Raw genomic sequence first — 26,948 nt, 5'->3', positions numbered from 1 at the left:
ATCAAAAAGCAACAAAGGCACGTGTCTGACAACTATCAGTGTAGTTGAACTCTTTATCGTGAAGGGACAACGGTGGTTGGCTCACGCATAAAGCTTTAGTTGTGAGTGAGAGCTTGCATGTGTGTATGTCCTGCCTGTTTCATTGCAATAAGATTGATTGATTGATTGATTGATTGATTGATTGATTGATTGATTGATTGATTGATTGATTGATTGATTGATTGATTGATTTCCGAAAACGTTTAATATTTCAAATCCTTCGTACCCAGCCCTGCAGCGCCCAGACAATCCGCCAGTATCCTCACGAGGTTATAAACAAGCAAGCATAAACGGAAGAGGAGAGAGAAACAAACGGGGGAAAAAAACGATCGAAGAGCAGTGCAATGGCTGGGTGCTGGTGGCAGTTGCCGAAGGCAGAAAAGTAAAACTCCATAGCGTCGAATAAAGACGACCTCAGTGTGCTGCTCCACACGCGGGACGAACGTGTCCCGCTGCAGGTCAAGGCACCGTCAAGGCTGCCGCGGACTATTGCCCGTAACGGCGCCGACGAAGGTCTGTACCAAACCCGAGGCACTAGGAAGAGAGATAAGAAGGAATAAAAAGTAAGTCTTGCCGCTCTACGTCGGCGACGGCGCCGAAGCGAAAGAAGGGGGAGAAGCGGACAAGGTCGCAGTGAACTTGAATGCTTGGAATATTCTGGTTCAGTGTAGCAAGGTCACAGCGCGCCAAGGCAACGTCGCCGCCAGACTACGTCTGCTCGACGCAGAACCGTGCAGCACAGTACGGACCTGCGAGCGCTCGTCTGCTGCGCTATACATGCTTAGCGAAGACCAAGGTGGAGAGTGGGGAGAGACGGCTGCTAAAGAAAAGAACTCATTTCAGCCCTCGTGTCCGATTGTGTACGCGTTGACCGCCCGCCCGCCTAGTTGGGCTGCGTGAAAAGGAAAGTTCACAACACAAGAGAGGGTAAAACGTGGAGAGAAGATTAATACGTAGAATGAGAAACTTAATGCAGGTGGCGAAGCGCGACATTAAAAATGGAAAACAGATAAAGCCGTCTCTGGATAGCTTCATATACTCGCGTTTCTGTAGGAAGCCCGATAAAAAATATGATGGCTTTTACAACCTGCGCTGCATGAAATTGTAAAGGAGTAGCTGATTTCACGGCGTAAAGTGAAGAAAATGACACCTTGTACCGCACATCAAGACAGCAAACGAAGAGAAATGTAACAGAACAAATGGGACAAAACTTTGGATGAAAAGCGAATCCCACACTGAAGCTCCGTATACGGGAGCACGCTTCGTATAAACCTGCTGCAACAGGAACGCGCCGTTTTTGATGGCAAGTGGCTGGAACAAACGCCGATTTCGTCGCAAAGCTAGCCCCTTCCGAGGCATGCAAAATTCGTAAACGGGAGGTTGTTTTTGAGACGCTGCTCACCACCGGTAAAAGGAAATGTAAATATATAGGGGTACAGCTTTTGCTAAACATGGTGACCGGCGAGGCATATATAGTTTCGTACAAAAAAAAAATTACTGGAGAGAACTCTGGCTCTATTAGGGTAGCCGCAAGAGTAGCCCAGCAGGGGAATGACGGACATGGATTTGCCTAATCTTCGTCCTTCTGGCTTCGAACGACTGTAACTTAGCAAATTAATTATCTTCAACAACATACTAAGTTTGCCTATTCGCAATGATTACGCGTGTGGACGGAAAACACTATAGCGCCTTGCAAGCCAGAAACTCCCTGCCTTTCCCATGCCTCTCTCTCTATCTCTCTCTCTCTCTTAGCGTGTTTAGAAGGCCATGGGTGATTGAAAATTCAGAAGGATAAAGCGTAAGAAAAAACGACACGGAAACGTCTGAAGCCACAAGACAAATCTGCGTGCAAAACGTCTTTCCCGCGGCAAGTGAACGATCGCAGCGCCAGAGTTACCTCTAGCAGCTTTTGTGGGAACCTCTATGCGGTGGGCAATCTGCAACGTCTAAGGAACGCTAGAAAAACAAAATAATTTGAACTGTACTAGTATATTGCCATTAGATAATGGCACAAAAGTCACTGCCGGTTAATATTACCATGACAGCAGGCTTCGTAAACAATAAGAGTGGCGAAACCAAAGGCTACTGGCGACGCCGCCTTTAAATCCCCGCTCCGGCTCGCCGTGAGGTCATGGATTTTGTCGGAGAAGCCTTTAGTGGCTCATGAGTGTCCGGGCGCAGTCCGGGGTGGACCGGGTGGACACAGGAAAGGGGTGATCACCGGCGAGGGGAGCAAGGAGAGGAGGGGCCATGCCAGTAGCGCCCTGCGAGTGTGCGCGTGGGAGAGCGCGGACATGCGCGTGGAGGTGCGCGCGCATCGGCGACAAACCTCGCAGCCATATATGGCTGTGATTGTATCCCATGCTCGCGGCCGGGGCGGCGTCCGTTCGCAGAACAGTTCAGACAACAGCAACAGAGGCAGTCATATAGATAGTTCAGCTCAGCAATGTGCCCATATATTTTGTCGGCGTCTGCAAGGGGCCTATATAATCACTTTTTTTGCCGGTAAGCGTACATTTCTTTGTATTGCAGAGAAGCCAAAATCTGACGATAGAAAGTTTCAAGAACTGTTGCTGAGCCACGCGGACTACATACTCGTAGATACGAGAAAATACTTCGAAACACCATGACGTCGTGCTGAAGTATGCTGGCACCGGGGCATCAGCGCGAAATTAGAAGAAAAAAGAAAGGAACTCTGAATTTTATTTTCTCGTCTAATAATCAACACATCACCGTTAAATTATATCGGAGAACAGGGTTTTGAAAGCCCGCTTTATCAGGGTGAAATGACTTGGTGTCTCTCCCTCTAAAGTCAACTCGTCTTCGCACACCTCCCGGCTTTCGTACGAAGAGCTGCACGTAAGTTCTTTGCACAGCAGTGCTGGCGCAACTCGCGCTGCAACCGGTTTCGCACTGCACTGGATCGCAGGCGCTGCCGATCGGCGACGGCGATCTGAATAGCGCGACGCGCATTCCACTATCAAGTTCGAGAGGCACGCAGAGCACGTTTGGCCGAGGCTTAAGTCAAGGGAACCGAACAAAGAAAGCGGGCAACGGTAAAGGCGGCCGCCTTGCGCGCCTGCAGCTAAGCCATAACGGAAGTGAATCGAGTCGCGAAACTGCTGCAGAAGGGACCGCCACTTCCGGCTCGGTGCTGTTGCCTCGTTTAATGCGCGGTGTGTGCGGAGCAGAAGGAAAACACGGTTCAGAATCCACACCCCTGCTGTTACCGGGATTAAGCAGGCTTTCGTACCTTTTTATTAATTATTATTATTTGTTAAATCGTAACGTGCGAGCATTTGAAACTGTGTACTGGCAGTTTTTTCCGCCTTAGCAAATAATACGATCCAACTTCCAAAGGTTCTCGGTGTGTCCGGAATGCACTACTTTGGTTATTACTTCATTTCGGTATTGCACACCAGCAACCTACATGAAATTGCAGGAACGCGCGGTAGATAACGAAGCATTATACTTGTGGTTGGTATGATGGTAAAGGGATAAGCCCGTATAAGAGTTTATCTGCCTCTGTTTTTTTTTAGTGTTGTGGTAATGTACAATTTTAGTGTGTGCTTCTTTTGTTGCTTTTCCAGTGCACTTACTATTCGTGCACTCTATATCTAGTTCGCTTTACATGCAGGCAGAAGAGAAGCCAGAGCTGCATACATTGAACAAACGCATGCGACAAACCAAACTCCCGCTTCGTGGACGCGGCAAGATACCCAGGCAGGCAGAAAAGAACGGTATAGCTGCTGTCACTGACTACATGGGCAGAGAAATCATTAGCGCCTCCACTCAGAACACCACTATCGTGGAAGCAGAAGAAATCGCAATAGCCCTTGCTATCAAAGTGACGGAACCAAGCCAACAACAAATAACCATCCTATCATACTCTCAAGCGGCATGCAGGAGCTACCTCAAGAGACGAGTATGCACCGCAGCCTCTAGGATTATACAAAATATAAAACCCCGAACCAGATTTCATCTTTTATGGGTACCCGGTCATGAGGGAATCAGGGGAAACGAAGAGGCTGACAGAGTAGCTCGTGCGCATGCTACACACCACGGGTGCTCACAGGACGCCTCTGAAGACCCGATCCCGATTGACCAGAACTACTCTGCAATTTTATACTATCACAGAGGAAATAGAATGAAACTACCACCCCCAGATAAGAATCTCAGTAAGGAAGAACAGGTTATATGGAGAAAGCTGCAAACCTATACATATAACAATTTGCACATTCTCCATAAAATTCATCCCGAAAGATATACGGACACATGCCCATGGTGCGGAGCCACGCCACCTTAGACCACATCTCATGGGCATGCTCGGCACATCCGCAAAAGACAAACACAGAAATTACGGAGCATACACAATGGGAGGCGGCGCTCTCCAGTTCATAGGAAGAGGTCCAAAGGGCCATCATCCGACAAGCAAGACGGCGCGCGGAAGCCAGTGGGGCCCTTGTCTAGGGGCTCCACCCATTGAGCGTTTTATTCTTCAATAAGGTTGTTGTTGTTGTTGTTCTTCTTCTTCTTCTTCTCTTTTGCTACTTTCCTGTCGTCTTTTCTGTGGAGCTAATACGGTAATGCAGAACCTATAGTGTGTACTTTTTCACTTTACCATGAATGACGGTTTCAGGGGTCTTTTCCATGATCTTTCATTTTAATTTACTGCGTATTATTGTACGTAGAAACGCACATTTTCGTATTGCCTCTGGCGTAATAGACTTTATAATGCTAACAGTATTTGAAAATAAAAATAAATGACAGGCAATCTAAACTAGAAGTTGGAAAGCTTAAAAAGGAGAAACAAAAGCTGCGCGCCTGGTTTAGCAAGTCATCCAAGCCCCTCCCCTGAAGATCAAGTTTGCTTATCACGAATACAGCTCCAGCTTAAGGAATGTATATTAGTGCGACGAGGAAACAAATTATCAAAAAGGAAAGACTAGGAAAGAACAGAGCGGGCGCCAAAGACTTCTATTAGGAGAGCGAAGTCGAAAGCGTACGTGATGCGCATGCGTAAGAGAGTCACGTCGCTTTTCATTATTTTAGAAATCGTATTTTATTTCCAAAAAAATAGCTTTCACAGCTCATGTCTATTTGAAATACCTATGAAATTCCTACGGAAAATTTGGTCGTCAAAGCATAGACAAAAGTCCGCTTAATAAGCTTACGAACTATAGCCTGTAAACATCAGTATTATCTATATTATCTTTAAACTTAGCACTGAAAATTCTCCTCTTTCTCTCTTTCTCTCTCTGTCTTTCTAGAGAAGCCTACCCTGGACGTACGTTCAGAACGAACTCAGTATAACCTCTCTTCTCTTTCATCACTAGAAGGGAAACTTACAGGCTCCATTTCATAACCTTCGACGGCTCCGATATTGAAACACTCTAAGAAAAGTTTACACCCTTTGGAGTGTATCTCTGCCACACAACAATAATCGTCATCTGCCTTGATGCGTTTCCTTTCTTGAAAACGCCGCGCCCGCTACTTTCCTGTAGGGAATGCTATGTCATGCTGATAACGCGCATGCCGTTCGTTACTGGAAAGTACCGGGCTCGTAGCGTTAAAGAAAAGAAACGCATCAAGGCAGATGATGATTATTCTTGTGTGTCAGATTTACACCCCAAAGGGTGCAAACCATTTTTAGAGTGAAACAAAGCCGTAGTTCGGGTTAGTCGGTGTCTCATCAGAAGTAACGATCAAAGGACAATCTGGATATGAAAAACGACAACACACGTCACTAAACCTCAAACGATTTATTTCAAAAACTCAGGAATATATATATATATATATAGGGGTTTTCTTCAAAGTTCAGCACGCTGGACCCGACGTAAAATACGCAGGAAAGAGACGACGAACTTTTTGGGAGACTTCTTTTTCTTACTTAACGTTTTCGGCTGGTGGACCAGCCTTCGCTGTACTCTGACGAAGGCTGGTCCACCAGCCGAAAACGTTAAGTAAGAAAAAGAAGTCTCCCAAAAAGTTCGTCGTCTCTTTCCTGCGTATATATATATATATATATATATATATATATATATATATATATATATATATATATATATATATATACGAAGAGAAAAAGAGAATGATAAATTGAAAGGCAGGGAGGTTGACCAGGACTGAGTCTGGTTGGCTACCCTACACCGGGGAAGAAGGGAAGGAAAGGGAAATATTGAGAGAAGAACAGAAAGTCCACTGTGTACATCGCTGACGTGGTAACAGTTTTCTGCTCTGCATCCACTGACGGTCACACAGTGTGGATCACAGACGGTCGCTCAATCCGGTAGCTTTCAAATATCGCAGCAGAGCTTTTGTGGCCTTTTGTAGCTGCGATATGCGAGGCCATGGTCCCAAGATCTTGTTCAATGTAAACGGTTTTCCAACTGATTTATAGCTATGCAGAGTCATGTCTTTCATTTTCAAAATATGGGGAAGAAGAACAGTATAGCCTCCTCGACACCGTCCCAACCGGTCATCGGCTCAAAAGGCGGTGAAGGTACTTTTGTGCTTTCTGAGAACGTCTGGTTTGCACGAGCAGCTTTGACTGAAGTACTGCCTCTGCACGTCTCTATACCCTCTCTCTTTCTTCCTTCTCTCTCCTCCCATTCTCTCTTACCCCAGCGTAGGGAAGCCAACGAGACTCTTGAGTGGTTACCATACCTGCATTCCTTATATCCTTCCCTCTCTCTCTCTCCCCTATGCCTCTCTCTCTCACTCTCTCTCTCGACACCGCAGGCATTGCACTCGGCGCAATCGGCCATAACAATCAAACAAGTATATACAATGGTGAATGCGAAGCCCAAGCGTAAGCGGCACACCATTGTTTCTTCATTTCGTGGAAGCCTAGGTAACAGCCGCAGTTGCATAGATGGGTCGAGAGATTTCAACTGATGTTGGGTGAATTCATGTGTGTGGCACTTCTCCAATGCCATACGGTGCGTTAGCTTGCTTAAGTGTTGCGTTGCGCCAGTCCGCGATAAAGATACGGAAACAAGGTTTGCTCCTTCGTGTGCTTTCCTAGCAGCTTCCTCAGCGAGATCGTTGCCGTAGATGCCGCAATGACTGAAACACCTCGTCGTGTCTTTTCGCGATTATATGATGGTGCGTCTCTCGTATCTCCGACACGAGCTGTTCACAGGACCCGCGACGAAGAGCTGACAAAAGACCTTGTAGGGCCACCTTCGAGTCGCAGAATATTACCCACCGATTAGCCACTTGGTTGTTAATATAATCAATGGCACCTGGGAGAGCCACAAGCTCCAAACCGCTCCATGTTATGATGTGAGAAATTTGTATAGGATTCCTAATGATTGTGATGGTATAACCACTGCGCCGGTGGAGCTGGTCTGAGTGGAAGAGCCATGCGTATATATGTGAACTCGGTCAAAATAGATACTGTGCAGACAATCCAGAGCTGCTTGCTTCAAAACCAAGGTAGGCGGGTTCCATAGGCGCCGACCAATGGGGAAGGGGGGGATTTGGGGTCCGAGCCCCCTCCGAAGTTTACTGGGGCGGGGGCTGAGTCCCCCCCCTCCCGGGTGATGCCGAAGCCTCCCCCTCCCCCACACCCACACCTAAAGGGCCATTACCAGAGCTTTGTCACCCACATCGTTTGAAGTTTCTTTTGACTTTCCTCGACCTTTTCACTTGTAATTTTACTGGGACTAATAGCTTACTGCATCATTGTTCGCGCGGGCATGCACGGCTTTTAATGCATACTTTCGCTTTATTTCTGCAAATCCTGACCATAGGAGGACACGCGCATTAGAAGCACTAGCGGCGGCAGCCTCACCTGTATTTTCTCACTTCAACATGGTTTTATATTTTCACTGTGTACAGCATGCACACACACCATGTACTTAAATATACACACAGGACAAAATTTATTATATTTTTGAAAGAGATGGAGGTAGCCCAATTAAAAATTATTTCTAAATGTATAGATATCCTATGCCTAGAGAATTAGTAATATGTTGATGTATGTTCACCACGCTTCTAATTGCTTTGCGTGCTTTTTTGACCATGAAGAAATCCTATAGGCAGACCCCTTCAGCAGTCTTTTATCTATGGTTTGTGAAATGCATGTGAATGTTGTGTGTCTCAGTATTGCTTCTCTTTCAAGTAAGCAATGCTAACGCCTAATGAAAAAACTTTTCTAGTCATTTGCAACATTTATTAGGAATGGATCGGGCCCCTCAGTTAACCCCCTTTCTTCTCGTTTATATATATATATATATATATATATATATATATATATATATATATATATATATATACATGGGGGTTCGGAGGCCAGGTCAGTCTTCTTTCCTATGGCACACTTGAGTTTGTTTTAAACGCCACACAGCTGAGGGTGAACCTACTGAGGCTGTGGATCCCGATGGCAGGGAGGCACGATGAATGCTGACGACGTTGGAGGATGACACCTGCAGTTGTCGTTCTGGCAGGCAGGCAAGAGAGCTTAATTGCATCCGTGAAACGTGACGAATACGGGCCCTAAACATGTCGGTGGTAATGTGAGTCATGATCGGGTGGCCTTGAACCATTATAACTGTTCCTGCTGTTGAGGCGCTCCGCGGAAAGCCTAGGCTAACAAGTAGTGCCTGTGCTTGCACGCTCTGACGTTTTCGAAGATTTGACTTGCATGTTTTAGCAAGCGCGGGTGAGCTATAGCGTAGAACTCCGATAGAAGTACTCAGTACAGCTGTAGCATGGAACCACTGACGATCTCCACGGTTTGCCGGCGATGAACTTGAAGACGTGAACAATAGATGTGAGATTCTTCTTCAAGTGGGCAACCTGAGGGCTCCAAGAGAAGTCCCGGTCAGTAATGACACCCAAAAACCAATGATTTCTCTTGTAGGAGACAGGCTGGCCATTGATGTATGCTGGATAACGAAGCATCGCTTTTTGCGTAAAAACGACTAACGCACACTTTTTTTTTGTCGAGATGATTATGTTTTGTATGCGAAGATACTCAGATGTCTGTGTTGCTGCTTTCTGTAGCCTTGTACGAACCTACAGGCGAGTGACCGCTGATGCCCAGATGCAGATGTCGTCGCCGTAGATTGAGGCACTCACTTCCGGTAGGGATTCCGGTGCTTCCGGTAGGGATTCGGCCAGCCCAAGAAACGCGAGGTTGAAAAGAATAGAACTTATAGAACATCTCCTTGGGACACGCCTTGACATGCGTATTGGTCGGTAGTCGGACCATCTTCCGTGCGTATGAACAAGGACCTTTGTGTCAAGTAGTTTCGGATCCGTCGAGATACTCGCCCTCCTAGTTCAATTGTCAAGTGCTCCTACGATGGCTTGATGGGAAGCGTTGTCGTAAGCGCCCTTCACGTCAACAAAGAGTGCTACTGATAATCGCTTCCAAGATTTTTGCTGCTCTATAGATGGTACAACATCGATGACACTGTCAAGTCAGTGAACGGCCTCGTCGAAATCGCGCCATGGAGTCAGGGTAAATTTTGTGGTGTTCAAGGTACCATTCGAGATGCATGAGGATCATACGTTCTGTGAGCTTCCCGACGCAGCTGGCGAGTGCTATAGGCCGATATGATGCCAGTTCCAGAGTGAGTTTCCGGCTTTTAGCAGCGGTACCAGGCGGCTGCGTTTTCATTGCTGTGGAACGACGCCCTCTTGCCATGATCTATTAAAAAGGTTGAAAAGTTCTCGTCGCGCTTCTCGACCTTGGTGGCGCAAAGCAGTATATATTATTCCATCTGGCCCTGGTGAAGACGAACACAGCGCCATAGCAGCCTCTAATTCTAATAAGAGAATGGAGCATCCATACTTGTATCTCATGAACCAGGAATGTCGCCTAAAGCCATGTCAGGGGCTCAAAGTGTCCTGCCGGCGACTTTCGCACAAAATTCCTCTGCAACGTCTATCTCACGGTAGTTTTGATAGAGAGCAAGTGCGTTAACCGGGTGTTGTTGCTGGGGGTTTGAGCAAAGACCCCGTAGAGTACGCCGCACACGGGACAATGGTTTGCGGAGTCCAGTGACTCGCAAAAGCATTTCCATCTTTGATGCACTACCTTATCCATTCGGCGTTGTATCTTCTTTTGCATGCGCCAAGCTACTCTGAGGTCAAGAATTGACTTCGTGCGCCTGTACCTACTTTCAGCTGGGCGATGTAGTGCATAAAGCCTGTCCAATTTAATGTCATTCTCTGTGCGCTTCGATGAATGTGTGAAGCAACGCGTACAATGTTGCATTGCCTTTGCAATCATTTCTTCTAACCTGCGTGCGATTTGTTTCTTGCATGTGTCTTCTACAAGATCTTCAAAGATTTGCCAGTCGATTCGGCGAAATACAACCGGTAATGAGGCTTCTATTCCATCAATTCTCATGGAATATGATCAGTTCCATGGGTTTCAATATCAGTGAACCACTGCACACTCGAAGTCAGGCAACGTGACGCGAAAGTCAAGTCAAGGCAGCTGCTGTAAGTTGCTCCTCGCAGAAATGTCAGGCTTCCGTCATTTAGATGACACAGGTTGTGGCCTGATGCAAAGGATATGAGTGACTTGCCCCTTGAATTTATCCCGGAACTTCCCCATATCTGGTGGGGAGCGTTGAAGTCCCCTGTTATTATCCTAGAACCGGAAGTCACATCCATGGTATCTTTTAGGTTTTTGCAATCAAACTGACTTGTTGGGGAAAGGTTGATGCCAATAAGAGTAAAAGACAGACTCTTCCTTTTCACAGTAACATAGACGTATTGGTTACCGTCTTGTGGTGGTACAGGTTGGGAAAAAATACGTAAGGTCCTTGCGAATGTAAACCAGAACATTACTACTTCGGGCACACATGGTTGAAACGGAAGTTCATATCCTGATAGTCTTATGGTGGCTCAGAAGTTAGGTTCACAGATGACCACTATAGGAAAGTGGTTTTCAAACACGAACTACTGGAAATCCGAAATACATGATCTCAGGCCTCTCGCATTCCACTGGAATATAGAAGCGCTTCTGACATCATTCCGGAACGATCGCTGTTGTTGTCGATAAGCCATGGTTCTGATGTAGAAGTTCTCAAGCCCTGGATTTCTGGAGGCTTGCCAGAACCGGATTGATGGCATCGAGCACTTGCACTTCGAGCTGTTGGTATCTCTAGCTTGTCCAGAAGAACACGGATAGCACTCACCAGAGAGCTGATCATGGCAACGATTTGTTGACCTTTGTCCGTCACTTTATCAGGAACAGACGAAGTGCCCTTTGCTGTAGAAGTCTGATCTCGCTCAGTAGGTGCATGTAGCCTAGGGAGTTCAGGCCAAAGGTCGGCAGCCGTGCTGTTCGATGCTCCTTTGTCCTTTGGGCTGACTGCGTTTTGCCTGGGTGGAAGAGGGGGTGGTGATGTACGTGGTGCGTGTTGTACAGAGGCTTTGGAGGTTCTTGATCGGCGTCGGCGACGTGATCATCGTCGCTTAATAGATGTTGCTGCATCTCGGTGAGACGAGTAGTCTCTAACCATTTTGTTGAATTGCCAATTTTCTTCGAATCAAAGGGCATTACTTCGAGGATGCATCGTGATGGCCGCTGCAGTTGGTGCACTTCAGCACACCGGCCTCGCAAGTGTTAGTGGTCTGAGGCCCAGTGCACAGAGAACACACGGTAGTGTTTTTGCACACACTATACTCACGTGGCCTAACTTCATGCACTTCCAGCATTGCAGTGGTTTTGGTATAAAGGGACGGCGAACTGCGTGTCGGAAGCGGTTTGTAATGAAGGTGTTTTCTGCAACTGGCTTGATGAAGACCGACAGATCGGAATGGGCAATGGTCTCGTGAACACCGTAAATTGCACTGGTAGTGACCTCTCTATTCAGCGGAATATGAGGGCGGACTTTCAGCCCTTCAAGTTCCGTAACTTTGCGCGAAGAATTCAATGCAGCCGCGTATTCTACGTCAAACGCTAGGGCTTTCTTACGGGTGTTCATTCTGATGTCATTTCATTTCATTCGGAACCAGCGTCTCTGGTTGTGAAGACACAGCTTGCCTGTTGAGGCGCCTCGGGTTGTCAGTGGCGAGAACTGGCGCGAAAATGATGGTGAGAACCTCGGCATTCCGCAAATATCTCATGGTCGACGTACTCGAACTCGATGTTGTGCTAAGAAACCTTCTCGTTGCTTTACGGCTCCGCACCCACTCGAAGGTGTTGTCACAAGGTTCTTGACTGGTAACATAGTACTGCATGGCGTCATCGCTGTCAGTGTCGCTGTCGATGCCGTTGCACTTCCATGGAGGCAGCTGCCGCGGGCATTGCCGAGTCCGGTGGATGCGAGTGAGACTCCATCTCCATCGCAAATAAAAAAGAAAGAGCAATTCACTGGCAAAGTCTAAGAAATTCACGAAAGGAGTAGAGCTAGAAGACTCGGCGTTCTCCTCAGGCATATAATTATGTCTAGACCCTCCGTGGAGGCGTAATGCGAAAACGTCCGTGTACCGTGCATTGGGTGCACGGTAAGGAGCCCCAGGTGGTCAGAAATAATCCGGAGTCTGCCACTACTGCGTGCCTCATAATCATAACGTGATTTTGGAACGTAATACCCTAGAATTACATTTTTTTTATGTGTAAGTTTTATCTCTGTTTGCACGCGTTGATAAATTCACTGCGCCTTTCCTTCCCCTCTCTCTCATCTTTCTATTTATCTCTTCCCTTCACCCAGCGTAAGGCAGCCAACCAGATCCTTTTCTGGTTAAATTCTCTAATTATGCGATGAGACTCTAGAGCGTGTCATTGCCCATCCTTTGACGCTCAACGACGTACTCTACAAGCTGTACTCAGCCTGTTAATAATAGAGCGCGCTCGGAGGAAAAGATCCTGGTACCATGGCATGTGCATTATTGAATTCAAAAGGCCACAAAAACCATTCTGCACTTCTTGAAGGCTTCTAGACTGTACGAATGCTTGTGACAGGGGACATCCCTCAGTGACTGACTTTTTTTCTTCTTTCCTTCTCATCTCTTCCCCTTTCCCAAGTGTATGGTAGCCAACCGTGCACGTCCTTGGTTAACTTCCCTACCTTTTCCTCTTCGTTTCTCTCTCTCTCTCTCTCTGCCTGTCTCTTTCTGTTCTACCTCTTTCCCTACCGGCGTTGCCCATTTAACGCCACCGAAAGTCTCCGTCTGACATCAGGCCAACGGCCGCTCTATGGATGCGATCAGATTATCAGAATGTCGCGCGCGCGCGCCGACAGCAGCGCCACTAGGAAGCGCGCAAGTTCTCGCGGGCATCTGCGGCCCTCTTAAAACACGTAGTTGTGTCATCCTGACGCGTGCACCTGTAAACGCAACGGCAGCTTTCCCGCTGTCTGCATTCACGGCGCATCGTGGAGATGCTTCGCCGCGCCGCCGTCTCGGAGGCGCCAACGGTCGACCGCGTGGCTTTGCTCCCGCAACTGTTCGAGAAGCCCGCTGCGGTCGCAAAAACTGGCAACGCACCGGCGCCGACGTGTCGCAGGGCCGAGCGTCACGGGGAGAGGCCGAAGTCGTCGCTAGGTGTTCTCTTCCTCGGCGCCTGCCACAGCGCAGACGGCGCAGTCCCGCAATAAATTTGGCCAACGTTCCAGAGTCGTTCCGCGCTGCTCATGCGGCGGTCTCGGCCAGGCGGCCAGGCTGGCGCCGGCCGGCGTGCGCTGAGTCTGATCCAACGGGAAAGGTGGCGCTCCGGTGTCGCGACTGGCTGCCTGTGCCGGCGGGTCGATAGTAGCGCCGTCTGGAAGTCGGCAGCAGCTGGTGGCTTGCAGAGACTCGGGTGAACCAACCGACAGCTCGTTTCTGTCGGGCTTGTGTGCGCCGGCTGCTGCTAGCAGACACGCGTGTCGCTGGTGGCAGAGTACTGACGGTGCGGATTTTTAAGTGGATCGAAAGAGGATAGAGGCGGAGTGCTTCGCGCAATTTCCGAAATTAGGTTAGTCGCAATGAAGAAACCGAGGTGTGTGGTTTCCTTTCGGAAGTTTCGCTAAACAGAGTTCGAGTTCATACTGACGAGAGACGTGTTTTAAAACGGCGCGAAAATAGAACTATTGGGAGAAGGTCAAACAAAATTCAGGGATATGTCGAAAAGAAGAAAAGACAAACCACTTGCTATTGCAAACTGTTCAAAATTGCCAAAAAGCAGAAGTGACTGGCTCTCGTAAGTACGCAGGTTAAGGAAGAAAAGCATCCAGTTTAAGACGTCCTGTAGTCTTCAGGAAACAACGGTCCTAACGGGTTCGTATCCCTGCGCGTTGTAACTGACACACATAACTGTAGTGATCCCTGAGCCCTACTTTGGCGCCGAGGTTTCTTAAAGCATCTTTCCAGTGAATTAAAGTACTTTCATTGAAGTTCTGCTATACATAAGTATCTCTAAAATACATATCTGAAGAAATGTAAATATTAGCAAGGAAGAAGTGGCAGATGTCACCGTGTCACTGTGCGTGTTCGGCAAGCCCTGTATTCCATTTATTCTGACAACTGGGTACCTTTCTTCTTATTTGATTTTTAACTGAGCCACTCGCGGACACCTGGTTTTGAAGAAAATGGTTCTCAGGAAATATAAGAAAACCGTTGTCATTCGTAAGCAATAGCACCTGGAAGTATTGCAGCGCCCTTCTTTCTCTTCTCAGAGTACTCCAAGTTTCTCGCGACAGAAATTTCCGTCTTTATTAGTAGTGCATCGCAAAAATCTAATGTGTGATTTGAAATTAAACACTTGCTGAGGAATTTTGGACATTGCCCCTCCGGGAATCTGTTGAACTTCACCGCAGTACACCAGTGTAGCTCAGTGAGCAGCATATTAAAGATATCTATATATTTCAGAAGATCTGATGAGATTTAACAAGTTTCCCTCGGCAACGTGGAGAATGTGCTTTCTTCTAATAACGTACGCATTTACGGCATTTATTCGGCACTTATAGTGCTTCATTATAGCAGCATTTTTGTCAGGACCGAAACACTGCCATAACGCAGCATTAAATGCCGACCAGTGTCAGATATGCGCATGTTATTAAAAGGAAGTGCCCTCTCGACATTGCGAAGGGAAACTTGTGAAGAGAAACCTGAAATATAATTTTTGAGAATGTTACCCATTGAACTACGCTGGCGTACTGCGTTGAGGTTCATCATCATCATCATCATCAGCAGCAGCAGCAGCAGCAGCAGCAGCAGCAGCAGCCTGGCTACGCCCACTGCAGGGCAAAGGCTTCTCCCATACTCCTCTAACTACCCCAGTCATGTGCTAATTGTGGCCATGTTGTCCCTGCAAACTTATTATTCTCATCCGCCCACCTAACTTTCTGCCGCCCCTTGCTACGCTTCCCTTCTCCGTTGAGGTTCGACAGATGGCCAAAGGGGCAATGCGCAAAATTCCTAGGCATGGCTGGACACCTAGTATAAAAAACACAAACTGAATTAGAGCGCTGCTCTTCGGTTCATATCCTCGTCCCAAGTCGCGCTGTTACATTTTGGGTCATGTAGAACCAACTAGCCAAATATTCGACGTTACCATGCTATGTGTCTTTCAGCCGTAAAGCGCCACTCATATATTTTTTTTTATTTACTTACGGTACAATTAAGCGCATACAGCGCATTCTGTACAGCTGTTTTCTTGTGGAAGCGAGGTGACACAAAGTGAAAGCTGCTGGCACCATTTATTACTCAATGACTCTAATATTGCGGCAGCGGTGACTTGACTGCATTGGTGCGCATGCATACCGCTCTCGCACCGTCGTGTTGTTTACAGAGATCTGCTGTCTTCTTACACTACCGGAACGCGGTGCCGCGGTGTTAAAGCGAAGTTCCAAATTTTTTTCTTTCCTACGTGTGCGTGCGGAGTTGGTGCAGTTTCTTGAAGAGTCGACCATTCTGCGACGCAGATTTATAAGCTTGTAGACGCGAGGTCCTTGCATTGGTTTGATGTTGTTCGTATACTGCTGAAATTTGTGCTGGACGTCCAACACGGTGTTGGAACTGATGTTTTCGGATGCCTCTGATAAAAATCTTAGCAAACAAAGTCGTACAAGGGGGAGCACGCGTGTGGCAGGTAAACGCGGTGTCATTATCTACGAAGCACATCGGCACGAGTAGAGGAGATCGCTCGTCAACAATTTATTATTGCCTCCAATATTCGGAAACTGTGGCGCTAACATTAAGGTGTGCCGTTCCGAGGTAAAGCAGGGAAGCTAACCAGGCAATGCCTCCGGTTGGTCATGTACAATTGATATATGTCAGAAATCTCCATTCCGTCTGACGTCCGGACTGCGAACAGTGTTCTACTGTGAAGTGTCGCGCTGTGCCATGTCTTCATTGTGGCGACAGCCTACCACCGCCACTCTTGTTGCACCTGTGTATCTACGCCTGACAGTTAATATCGGCAACTAAAGGATTGCTCTTTATCGTCTCCATCAGAGTGGTCGCATTTGCGTGTGAAAACAATCGAGAGGCGACCGGTTTAAGCTGGAAAAACTTGAATACGGCAAGTGCAGTGTTCTCTAAGTGTTTCTGAAAGATGGAAAATGATTCTGACAAAGAAGCCCTGCACAGGAAATAAAGCTATTCAGCTTGGTTCTTGTGACGGATTTCTTGATCCTAGATGTAATTCGTTGAATGTTCATTGCGTGTTCGTATCCTTTCCATGGACATATGTAATCTAGAAAGTTCGAAGTACTTTCCTCCTTTCTTTACTATTTTTTTCTTTCCTTTCTCTCTCTCTCTTGTTAATGTTATCAGCGTCGGCTGCAGACGTATACATGGTGACGAAACACACATGTTCGTAACAGCAAATGCGGATTACATCACAGTTTTCTTTTTCCGGAAGGAAAGAACAAAAGAATGAAATAAGAGTAGAAAAACGATCAGGCTCATTATTCTACAAAAGAAAATATTGCGCATTTACGAAAACTATCAGGGACCAAGTCATGAACTAAGCACATTACCATTATTTTTTAAATACCGAATGCTTAAAGCTAACGACGTTTACGATTTTAAACTACTGCAGTATATATATAAAAATGAACTCTATATACACGAAAACATTAATGAAGCTCCTTACGATATGAGACTAAAAAGAAAACGGACCCTAAACACAAGGACCAAGTATGGTAAACAAACAACCAGGTACCAAGTACTAACAATCCTAAATAAGCTAGAAGATAACATTGATTTCAGTATGACAAGAAACGGCTTCAAAAACCATGTGAAGGAATTGTTACTAACACAGTGTTTGAGAGAGTGATTGTTGCTACATAAATATATTATAACCCGCTTTTTTCCTGTTTTTCTGTTTTACGTGGATACGTACATGTTCATGGTTATATGCTGCAGTTTAGTGTACTATGGTAATTTACCTGTATAACCTGTACGTTATTGACTGTGAACCGGGAGAGGAAAGGGAAGAGGGGAGGAAAAGGGGAACATTTTTTTTTCTTTCTTATTTCACCGTCTATATTGGTAAACAAACTGTAACCCAAAAATTTTGTTATTTCTGTTCTCAGTTTGTGTAAACTCATGCATAATGTGTTAAAATATGTAACGTTGTGTGTGTCCGCTCACTGCCAATGAACTACCACTAAATAATGTATAATAAAAGCGTATATTGGGGGTACAGGGGCCACTGTCAGGCGCTGTGCGCCTTTTGCCCCTGCGCCTTTCTTGAAAGTGTATTCAAGATGAAATAAACATTCATTCATTCATTCATTAAAAAAAAAAACAATTATTAGGCTGTCTGATAGAGCACGCTTTGCACTGCAGTTTGTTGCGCAATATAGCTGGCGTTGTTTTGCTGATGCAGTATTTACCTTCACTCGACCATCAGAAAAACTCACACGCGCGCGCATGACGCACACGCAGGTACACCCAGAAGTACGCAGTCGCGCACGCACGCACGAACACAAAACACACATACAGGGGCACAAAAACAGCGAGCGCCTGCGCGTCGGAAGAAAACTTGGCGCACGCTCCTTCCTGCGCAAACTGGATCGCGCTGACCGAAACAGAAGTCCCTCTGGCAGCGCCGCGGCGCGGCGTCGGACTCCGTGACGCCCGCCGGCGCCCTCGCCCAAGTTGATCCACTAGCCCTCTCAACTACGTCAGCCGGCGAGAGGCAAAATGCGCTATCCGAGCGGCCGCCGCGCGCAGTGTGTACGCTAGAGCTTGGGCACGTCGCACGTGCCTCCCCGTTCTCTATCCAGCCTCGCGCACTCTCGCCAGGCCTCTGCGGCAAGGGCCCACCCATTCATTCGCCAACCGCGCGAAGTTGTGCGCCGCACTTGGCCGTAGATATAGCGCCCCGTCGCACGCCACTATTCAGATCATCTAGTATAGCTTTGAAACGCTATATCGAGCAGCACCAGCTGCGTGATTCGTACTTTATTTGTTGTTTCTTTTTCTCCCGCGCTGTCTGTGAGAAAGGAAGAAGAACACATAAGTCCGCAACTGCTGGCTTTTTCAGCGTGCGGGAGAGCGCGGGGCACGGAGCGTGAAGCGAAGCGCCACGTAAGAAGAATACAGTCCTCGCATCCGCGCGCGTGTGTCGCGTGCTATAGCAAGGAGGGAGCAACTGCAACTCGTGATCCACCGGCTAGTTGAGCACTTTTTCCCCCCTTCTTCTTCTTCTCTCCCGATATCGGCGAAGAGTAAAGACAAGACCCCGACTGCTTGCCTCTGCTGGTGAATATTTGCTCCCCGGTGGCGCGCAGCAGCAGCAAGTGCCCGACTCTGTGATACGCGACTTGAGCCTCCACTGCCTCCGTCTGGCCTTTCTCTGCTCAGCATCCGGGAACGTTTCTCTCCGACCTCGAGCCACGGACTCCAGACCAAGGGAGCGGCATCCGCACCACCTCGGAGAGCCATGGCCTACTCCCCCGTCAAAGTAATGCGATACAAGGTGAGTCTCATCTTTCTGAACTGTTTTCAAGACAGGGTAATTAAAATGGGAAAAAGGAAAAGTGCACTCTATTGGCGGTAGCAGCACGTGTTCAAGCCTCGTGCGTAAACGCTCTTCAATGTACCTAGAAGGTCTTTCGCCTTTTGCCCCTCGGTGATTTTGGCAGAGCCAGGTGCCTTGCGTGCCTCTCAAATTTCCCTCAATGTTTTCGTTTCCCAAAGGGTGGTCCACTTTTCTGTGGCCCGGTTTATTATGTTGTCTTCTTCTTCTTTTATTATTTTTTTTCGGATAGTTGCGGCGCGCAGCCTAGCCGTCATCTTAACGGACTGCAACGGGGCCGTCAGTATCATTAGTGGAAGTGCCACGATCGACACTATCGATCTCGGACTAAAGAGAGAGAATGTGTTCGCAGAGCTTTTCCGGCTTGGGCAGCAGGCAGACCGCGCCTGTCGCGCAACGAAGAGCTGATAGAAGGATTACGTGTGCTACATATCTCGCAGGGCCCCACAGGAATGGCCGGAGCACGTGGCTTTTACTTTCGGCTCGCATTCAATTAACTTTACGTCGAGTAACGCAACCGAGGAAGCGAAAGCTGACTCGCAGCGTGAAATATGTTTTATACGGATAAAATTGCACGTGTGCGCTGAAAGCGGGACCGTGAGTCCGCATGTTTCACAACCTCGCATGTTTGCGCCATGCTGTTGCACATACGTGCCCTGCATAGTCGGATGTAATTCACAGAGAGCGCTGGGTCGCCACATTTCAAGCGCTCTAAAGCGTATGAATGCGGGTGCCACTTTATATCGTGTGACTGCCGTGGTAGAGACATCTCAAGCTTTCGATAAAGTTGAGAGTACTACTCAATCATTTGGACGCAGTAGGTGTCGAGAGCCGCTAGAATTAATCTTTGGGAACGTGGACTGAGTGCGCATAGTGTCGTCAAAAAGGCTCGGACACCTTTGCCTAAACTGACAGGAGTGTTGCGTTAACAGAGGGTTGCGGATGCGTAGAGGTCGACTTCGTAAACACTGTGGAGGCGGACTAACGGCTAAAGGTAATCGGGACATGTAACATCACTAAAGGGCTCGGCTAGCCATAAACACTTGCTTCGTTTCACGTTAAGGTTACCCATGAGAGAGGGCGAGAGAGAGTGATACAAGCTTTAATAATACACTGGAGGTGTTAGCCTGGCTGTTCGACTGACATGCTACTCCAGGAAAAAAAATTACTCTTAAATCTTTGACTAAAGTTTGTTATGCTAGAACACATCATCTGTTATATGTTCTATTTTGTTCAAAATAATCCGGCTAAAGCTAGGTTTACTTTAAAAAAAGTAAGAAGAAAAAGAACACGGGCAGCTTATTGACAGTGTAATTTTGCCGTTAACGTTGTCGAAAGCGCAAATTGCCTTCATCTGCCCAACGGATTGCAGGTAATTTTCCTTTGTACTGATATTTGTGCGAACAGCTTGCCTGCTCCTTCTACACCTTCAAAGCTACGGCGTCTTAAACTTGAGTACGCGTTGAGAAAGACAGTCTGTCCCACTTTTAAACAGCTATATACAGTTTGAGGCCTAGTTAAACGTGCAGGCATAATATGATTTCTTCCTGTTCTTTTTTTTTTCTTGCCTTCCTGTCTGTAAACAGAACAATCGCTCTGAGCGAGAATTCTGGTCACTGGCGCAAGGCTCACGAAGTAGTTCACTACAGAAAAGCGCTAACGTAAACAAGTTTAGCCTTGTCGTGTACACAACGGAGAAGGGACGGGATAGTTGGGCAGATGCACGAACATTTTCTATAAGAACAAGAACGATTAATTTCTGCATCCAAGAAAATGGAGGGAGGCTCCAATCTAAGGAGAAATAAGTTCGCTTGACAGGCTTTCGAACCCCACTTTACATGGCAGTTCATATACAGGAAACAGCAGTTTCCTGTATCAAATTTACATAACACGCACGCAGAGGGGTATATACACAAAACACTCAATTTTATGAAGGGGTCAGAAGAACGTAACCACACGGGTATGTATTTAGCCACACTAATTATGCACTGTATATTAAAACAGAAATTAAGAATATGCATTATATACGGAATATGATACGCAAAGGAATAAATTATATCCATTGCAACAACAGAGCGTCATATGTGCCAGATTTCGCCGGTAACACTCACTTATTTTAATTGATCACTCGTCAGGCCCGAGAACGTGGATTCAAGCAAGGTGCGCAGGCAGCAAATACACTTCCCATTTGTTTTTGGCTGACACACGTTCGTGCAAGGTATTACAGGCCACACATTTTCACATGTGCGCTAATGTAACGCTTAGAACCAAGTTATAGAATGTGTGCCAAAAGAAAGGAAGCACTGTCGAGGACTGCAAAAATGCGGTCGGTCATGCGGTGAAAATGGGTTCACGTGATGGGTCACGTGATGAAAATGGGAAATTTGCGGGCATATAAGATGGAGGTGAGCTGGCGCAAGAAAAGGGTAATGGAGTTCGCTAGGAGAGGCGTTCTTCCTGCACTGGACATAAGTACGTCGGTGATGATGATGGTTTCCGCCACACGATATCTACAAGTGCGAAAGAAAGTTGTCCTTAATGATTCAATCAAGAAGACTCTCCCAGCTAACGTTAGCCAAGCTGTACAACCAAAAAAGAAAAGAAGGATTTTAAAAAACAAAGCACGGTGCGCGATACAACTATAGAACATACAGTGCTCGGTCGTCATAGGTCTGACGGCGGAACACCATTGGTTTTAAAATCGTATCTTGCACAGTGTTATCGAATTCTTTTTTTTTTTCCCGACAGCTTAGCTAACGTTAGCCGGAATACCCTATATAAGAATACGAAGATATATATTATCAGGACTCTCTCACGATTTCAGCGTCCATGATTTTTTCGTAATGCCTCTATCTGCCTACCCCCTGCCACAAAGGTTTTATCAGGCGTTGGTCGGTTGGGGGGTCGGGGGGGGGGGGGCTGTAGCACTTGTTGCGCAGTGTTTATAGTGCTGGCGGGCGGGCTCTTCTTCCGAGCGGCTTAAGACGCCAGACGGGTTTATCTCGCTGCATAATTTTGCACCGGTGGTCGCGCGAGTATCCTCGCGGACACAGTAACTTTCCACTGTGTTCAGGAGACAGCCGCCGAAGATTACGCCTGCGCTCGGCGCCTCTTGCAGGGAGCGAACCTCCCAGAGTCCATTTACCTTTCTATCTTGCCACATTCGCCCACTGAGGAAAAAATTATTAAATCATAAAGCGAAGTGGAAAGAAATAGAGGCCACTTATATAAACTGAGGCATGTAGTCAATAAAAGGAGACCAACGCCGCAATCGTGAGATTAATTAAGATCTCGCGGAAAACGGCAGCGTGAATTATAATCAGCGAACGTGGGTAGACGTGACCCGCATGACGGCAGAAATCTCTGTTATCCGATAAAAGGCTTTTTCTCTCTCTTTTTGGTGCTACTAAGATTAAGGACTGGAGCTGGCGAACTCATTATAATGCGTACGACATATAACCGGCGGTCTATCGGAGTGTATGAAAGGCGCTACTGACGAGTCTGCGAAGAGAAAGACAGTACAGCCCATTTATTAGCATGGCCCGTATAATTTCGCAAAACCTGGAACCTATATATGAAAGAAACCGCTTCGAATGTTCGGCAGGGCTTTCGAGGGCGTGTTGCGACAATAGCTTCGAGCACTACCTGCGAGAAGAGGAAAAAGCAATCAAGAGGGCCCATTCGTACGTCATAAAAAAGTTCCCTGCGTCATGAGACGAGTACCAACCGCCAGTGGCTTTCGCTGCGTTGGAGCCTTGTGTATCTCTGTAGTTGCTATTAGTCTCGCACCAAATAATAAAACAAAACTAACTGCTAATAAAGGGCCCTAAAACGTCCCCCAGCAGACACCTCGGTTCCGTAACGATGAAGCTATAATGGCTAAGCCTAATAATTTAAGGATTGCGGCCAGAACGCAGAGTCACTAAAAGTCTCCCCCTTTTTGTTTAAGGGGTGCTCACCAAAGAGGTTATAAACCTCCTTGGTGCTCACCCACATGGCACGTTCAAACAGCTACGCCGCTTGGTGCGTTGGTGCGGTGAAGCGAGAATTACGTGAGCACGTTGCTATAGCAACGGCTCGGGCGCACCTGTTCGCGCACCCCGAGCTCTGTTGAGCTCTTCTTGAACAAGCCCGCCATTCGCCTCAACGCATATAGACGCTCTGCGGCATATCCGTCTGTTTACAATGTAACACGTGCTTTTTGTTGACGTTCGCCTACAGCGCTTCATCACAAACAAAACTTGCGACCGACTTGGGCACTTGTGATTGCTTCCAATTTTTTTTAGCTACCTGGGTCGGTAAGAAAAGGTCCGTAGGCACATTTATCGCACACCGAGAAGGCGTGAAAGTGTAATCGGGATCAATCAGAATTACTGCGAGCGCTGTGGGTGCTCGAGTCAGGCAATGTTGTGCCTGCATGAGGCGAAGAACGCACATCGGATTTTAAAATGCGCACAAGTAGATGCCGTTTGGTCTGCGTGCTACCTTTTTTTTTTCTTTTTTCCCGTCCATGTAGCGAAGATATAAAAGCTCCGAATTTTCATCGGCAGTTTGAGCATTCCAAACCTGCAAGTCTGCTGGAACGTCGGCGAACACCTTCTCGCGCAATCAGCCGCGCCATTCACTCGCGAGTAAGTTAAACGGGTAAACATTTCATCCGCATTTTGACTTCCTGACAAATGAAATCCGGGAACAGCAAGACATTGTGAATAAGATACAAATAAAATAAATAAGATCAACGAATCGTCACCCGCGATTATCGTACTAGACTATATAAGCGTTTCGCGTATTGCAGGCGTCACCATTTGGCACAGGCGCGGAATCCACAGCTCCTTCCTGTAGCGTGCCGTACCGGGAGACCGGGATTAGGCATCGTTATCTTCTCAGGCGTCCCGTGGAAACGCCCCTGTCTTGTCTTTTCTTTTTTTTTTCATTCTTTTCATCTCTCGTTCTAGTTTGCCTATCGCGTGCACATCCGCCTGCTGAACGGCGAATGAATTACAATTACCGCGAAGCTCTCTTTTCGCAAACCGGTAAATGGAATCGGCAAGGAACGCCGACGCCATTATACTGGCCGCGTCAGCCAGGGAGAAACAGAAAGCACGCATCTGAGTGTCACGGGGAAAGAATTGTTCGCCCGTTCGTAATGCTTCCTTGATTCTTCGATTAAATCGGCGCCCACCCACAACACGATTAGTGAAGTACGGTGGGTGATCCCATTTTCTGGTGCTAAATCCTGATTAGCTTACTCGTTTCGCAGCCTTCGCTGCAGCGCATGCAATGACTGAGACGAAGCATAAGTTAAAGAGATCGCGGGAAAAGTGGTCTCGGTGACTGCCGAATCGACTGGCATGAAATTCTTTAATTTAAGAATGTCAACGAGGGGGCGCTCAGACCGGCTCTCTCTGTCGCCGTTGGCTGGTGAATCTGGGTGTTTCGTAAAACTCGCGTAAATGTGTTGCATAAAGCGTAATGGAACGGCCCAACCAAGTATGCTTTCGATGGGGGCGAAATGCGAAAACACCCGTGTGCTTAGATTTAGGCGCACGTTAAAGAACCCCAGGTGGTCAAAATTTCCGGAGTCCTCCACTACGGCGTGCCTCATAATCAGAAAGTGGTTTTGGCACGTAAAACCCCAAATATTATATTATTATTATTAACCAAGTATGCTTTCGGCGCTGGATCGCGAAATCTAAACATCCATTCTCGTTGCGAACCTACGAAGTTGTCAGAGTGGCGCGCGAACGCACTCTAGAAATGGGAAGTTGCGCCGCCGAAACAACTCAGTTAGGGTGAGAAGAAAATGTTCCCTCTTCTTCGTGTTTGTATCGTTGACGACGCTGTCTTCTTTATTTAAATTATTATTCAAAATAACTACATAACAGCTGGTCCAAACATGTCGGACCTGCTAAACGTTTCAAATAAAGGAGCCATTTATTCAAACTATTTTTCAATCAAAGTGAGTTGTTCCGCAGGTTGAAATGCTGCCTGTATAAGTATGCATCAAAATGGCTTCTTCGGAAGGCGACGTTAATTAGTTATGACAAATTTGATATACGTAATTTGATATAGGAAGGGAGTTTTGCCGCTACCAGAATGAAAGCACGGGGAAGCGATTGGAAGTCGTGGTGGGAGCGCCTGGAGCCTATCACTATCGGTTCGTTCAGCCTTGAAATGTAAGGGACGTTCAGTTGCAACAAGGCCGGGGAAAAGGCGCCAGCTTTCGCGAACAAGCTACGGGCGACAAAACACGCGTAAACACGCATGGAGATTTCGCAGGATGCGTTACGAGACAGAATGAACGTATTATTTTCTTAAGAGCCATCTACATTTTTCGACTTGCTTACTGAGCACCGGATTCGCCTCTGACAAAGAAAAAAAAGAAGAAAAAAAATATTGCTGGCTTCGGGCGTAAGAGTAGTACATGACGTACTGCCAACTAAAGAAAATCTGAATCCATGATGTTACGAGCTGCTAAGGGAGGCTTCGCATAGATTTATTTTAAAAAGCAACACGTAAAATAGGGTGCTCATCGCCCACTTTGTTTCTTTCATGTTAAGAGAAAGTGAAATAACGAAATCGCTCGCTTATATTGCCTATTGTGTACACCATAGCTGTGCGGGACGTTTTAGCTCCGAACTTCATTCTGTTTCGCGTGCAAGATTGGTTGCAATACATCATTATTATGAAACCTTGGCTTCGACTCTTGTAACTTAGTGTCAACACTCGTACATTCATTTCTGCCTCCAGAGGTGACTAGCTGTCCGCTGAGCTGGACGTTTATAGTCCACCGCTATCCATGAGCGGCTACACAGCGCCACGCAGAGTTGCTTCACTCATTGCCATGGCAAAGGGTAATAGCGACACGCTTGGTCACGCCGTAGCGTCACGCGTCAGACAGCTCTCTTCGATAAGCCGGAGCCGCCAAAGCACTAAAAGTCGAAGGAACGGTTTATTTATCTCCCCTCCCCCCAACCCCTTTTTGGCAGACGCGCATAATACCTGGCTCTACCGAAGTGGATCTTGCTTCCTTAGCCACTTGCTCCTCTGTCGCCTCCCGTTACCGGTCACTAATGTCACGCGCATCGTCTGCGCGACGTTATTATCGAGAGTCGCGACTCCGGGATGTCGCTCGCGTGTGTCACGCACCTTATCTCCGATACGCGCGCTGCCGTACTTATCGGCATGCCTTTTTTGTAGCCTCCGTAATATTTTTGTTGACTCCTCGAAGCCCTTGAGTGAAAGCGAAGGTGTGGCGTGCGTATACTATCGGTGTTATTGAAAGGGGTCGCGGGATTCCGCCGAACTGATTTGCCGCTATCAGTGTTTATGCATCGTCTTGATGTGTAGGGGAAGGTGGTGGTGGGCGCCTTGAAGAAGTGAGGACGCTGGCAGACATTTCGTTTGCCTCGTAATGCGAATAAAAAATGCGATCCAAAATACGTTTGTAAATGCGAGCACACTTTCTAGTTCTACGAAGATGTGTAACATTTCGTGACGCGTAGGAACGTTGTCGTCATTTACAGTAAAGAAACGACAGGGTACATCTGGAAAGAAAGCAGAGGGGAGAAGAAAACGAACGGTTGCCTTGCAAGAAAGTAAGCTAGAGCAATAGCGAGAATGCCGATAGCTTAGTGGCAATCTAGTGATGTCCTTCAGATTTACCTTTTCTTATTTATGAACCCCTTGCGGGTGAATCGCGGTTATAAAGTGTTGTTGCAATTTTGTATATAAGCTTGTATTCTTCATTAGAAATCGTATCAGTGCATGGAACGTGATACTACAGAACCGCAGGATAGGAAATTGCCCACCCTGTTCAAACTATTGCAGTCCTCTATGACTGGCTTTGCGGAAACAAAGAGTACCACCTCCGTATTGCAAGTTTTGCAAATACGGAGTTTTGCTATTCGCAGCATTTGGGTAAGAAGAACCCCTGGCGCACCCGCACACGAAAATCCTCTGATTC

At 47.1% G+C, this 26,948-nt stretch overlaps 2 protein-coding genes across 3 annotated transcripts in view; one reads left to right on the top strand and one right to left on the bottom strand.

Moving 5' to 3' along the window:
• Window positions 1–26,948, bottom strand: part of LOC142579449 (kelch-like protein 8) — a 169,384-nt gene that overhangs the window by 60,141 nt on the left and 82,295 nt on the right. The window lies entirely within an intron of this gene.
• The window catches only part of LOC142579448 (sodium- and chloride-dependent glycine transporter 1-like), a 118,398-nt gene continuing 109,611 nt past the window's right edge, over window positions 18,162–26,948 (top strand). Inside the window, exon 1 of the mRNA XM_075689618.1 lies at window positions 18,162–18,922. Coding sequence (XP_075545733.1) covers window positions 18,887–18,922 — 36 coding nt within the window. The 5' untranslated portion in view covers window positions 18,162–18,886. The remainder of the gene's footprint in view (window positions 18,923–26,948) is intronic.

The sequence above is a fragment of the Dermacentor variabilis genome, chromosome 4 (genome assembly GCF_050947875.1).
Source record: "Dermacentor variabilis isolate Ectoservices chromosome 4, ASM5094787v1, whole genome shotgun sequence".
In the NCBI taxonomy this organism is placed as follows: domain Eukaryota; kingdom Metazoa; phylum Arthropoda; class Arachnida; order Ixodida; family Ixodidae; genus Dermacentor; species Dermacentor variabilis.
Note: the sequence above shows the minus strand (reverse complement) of the source record. Positions and strands in the feature narration are given on the sequence as shown.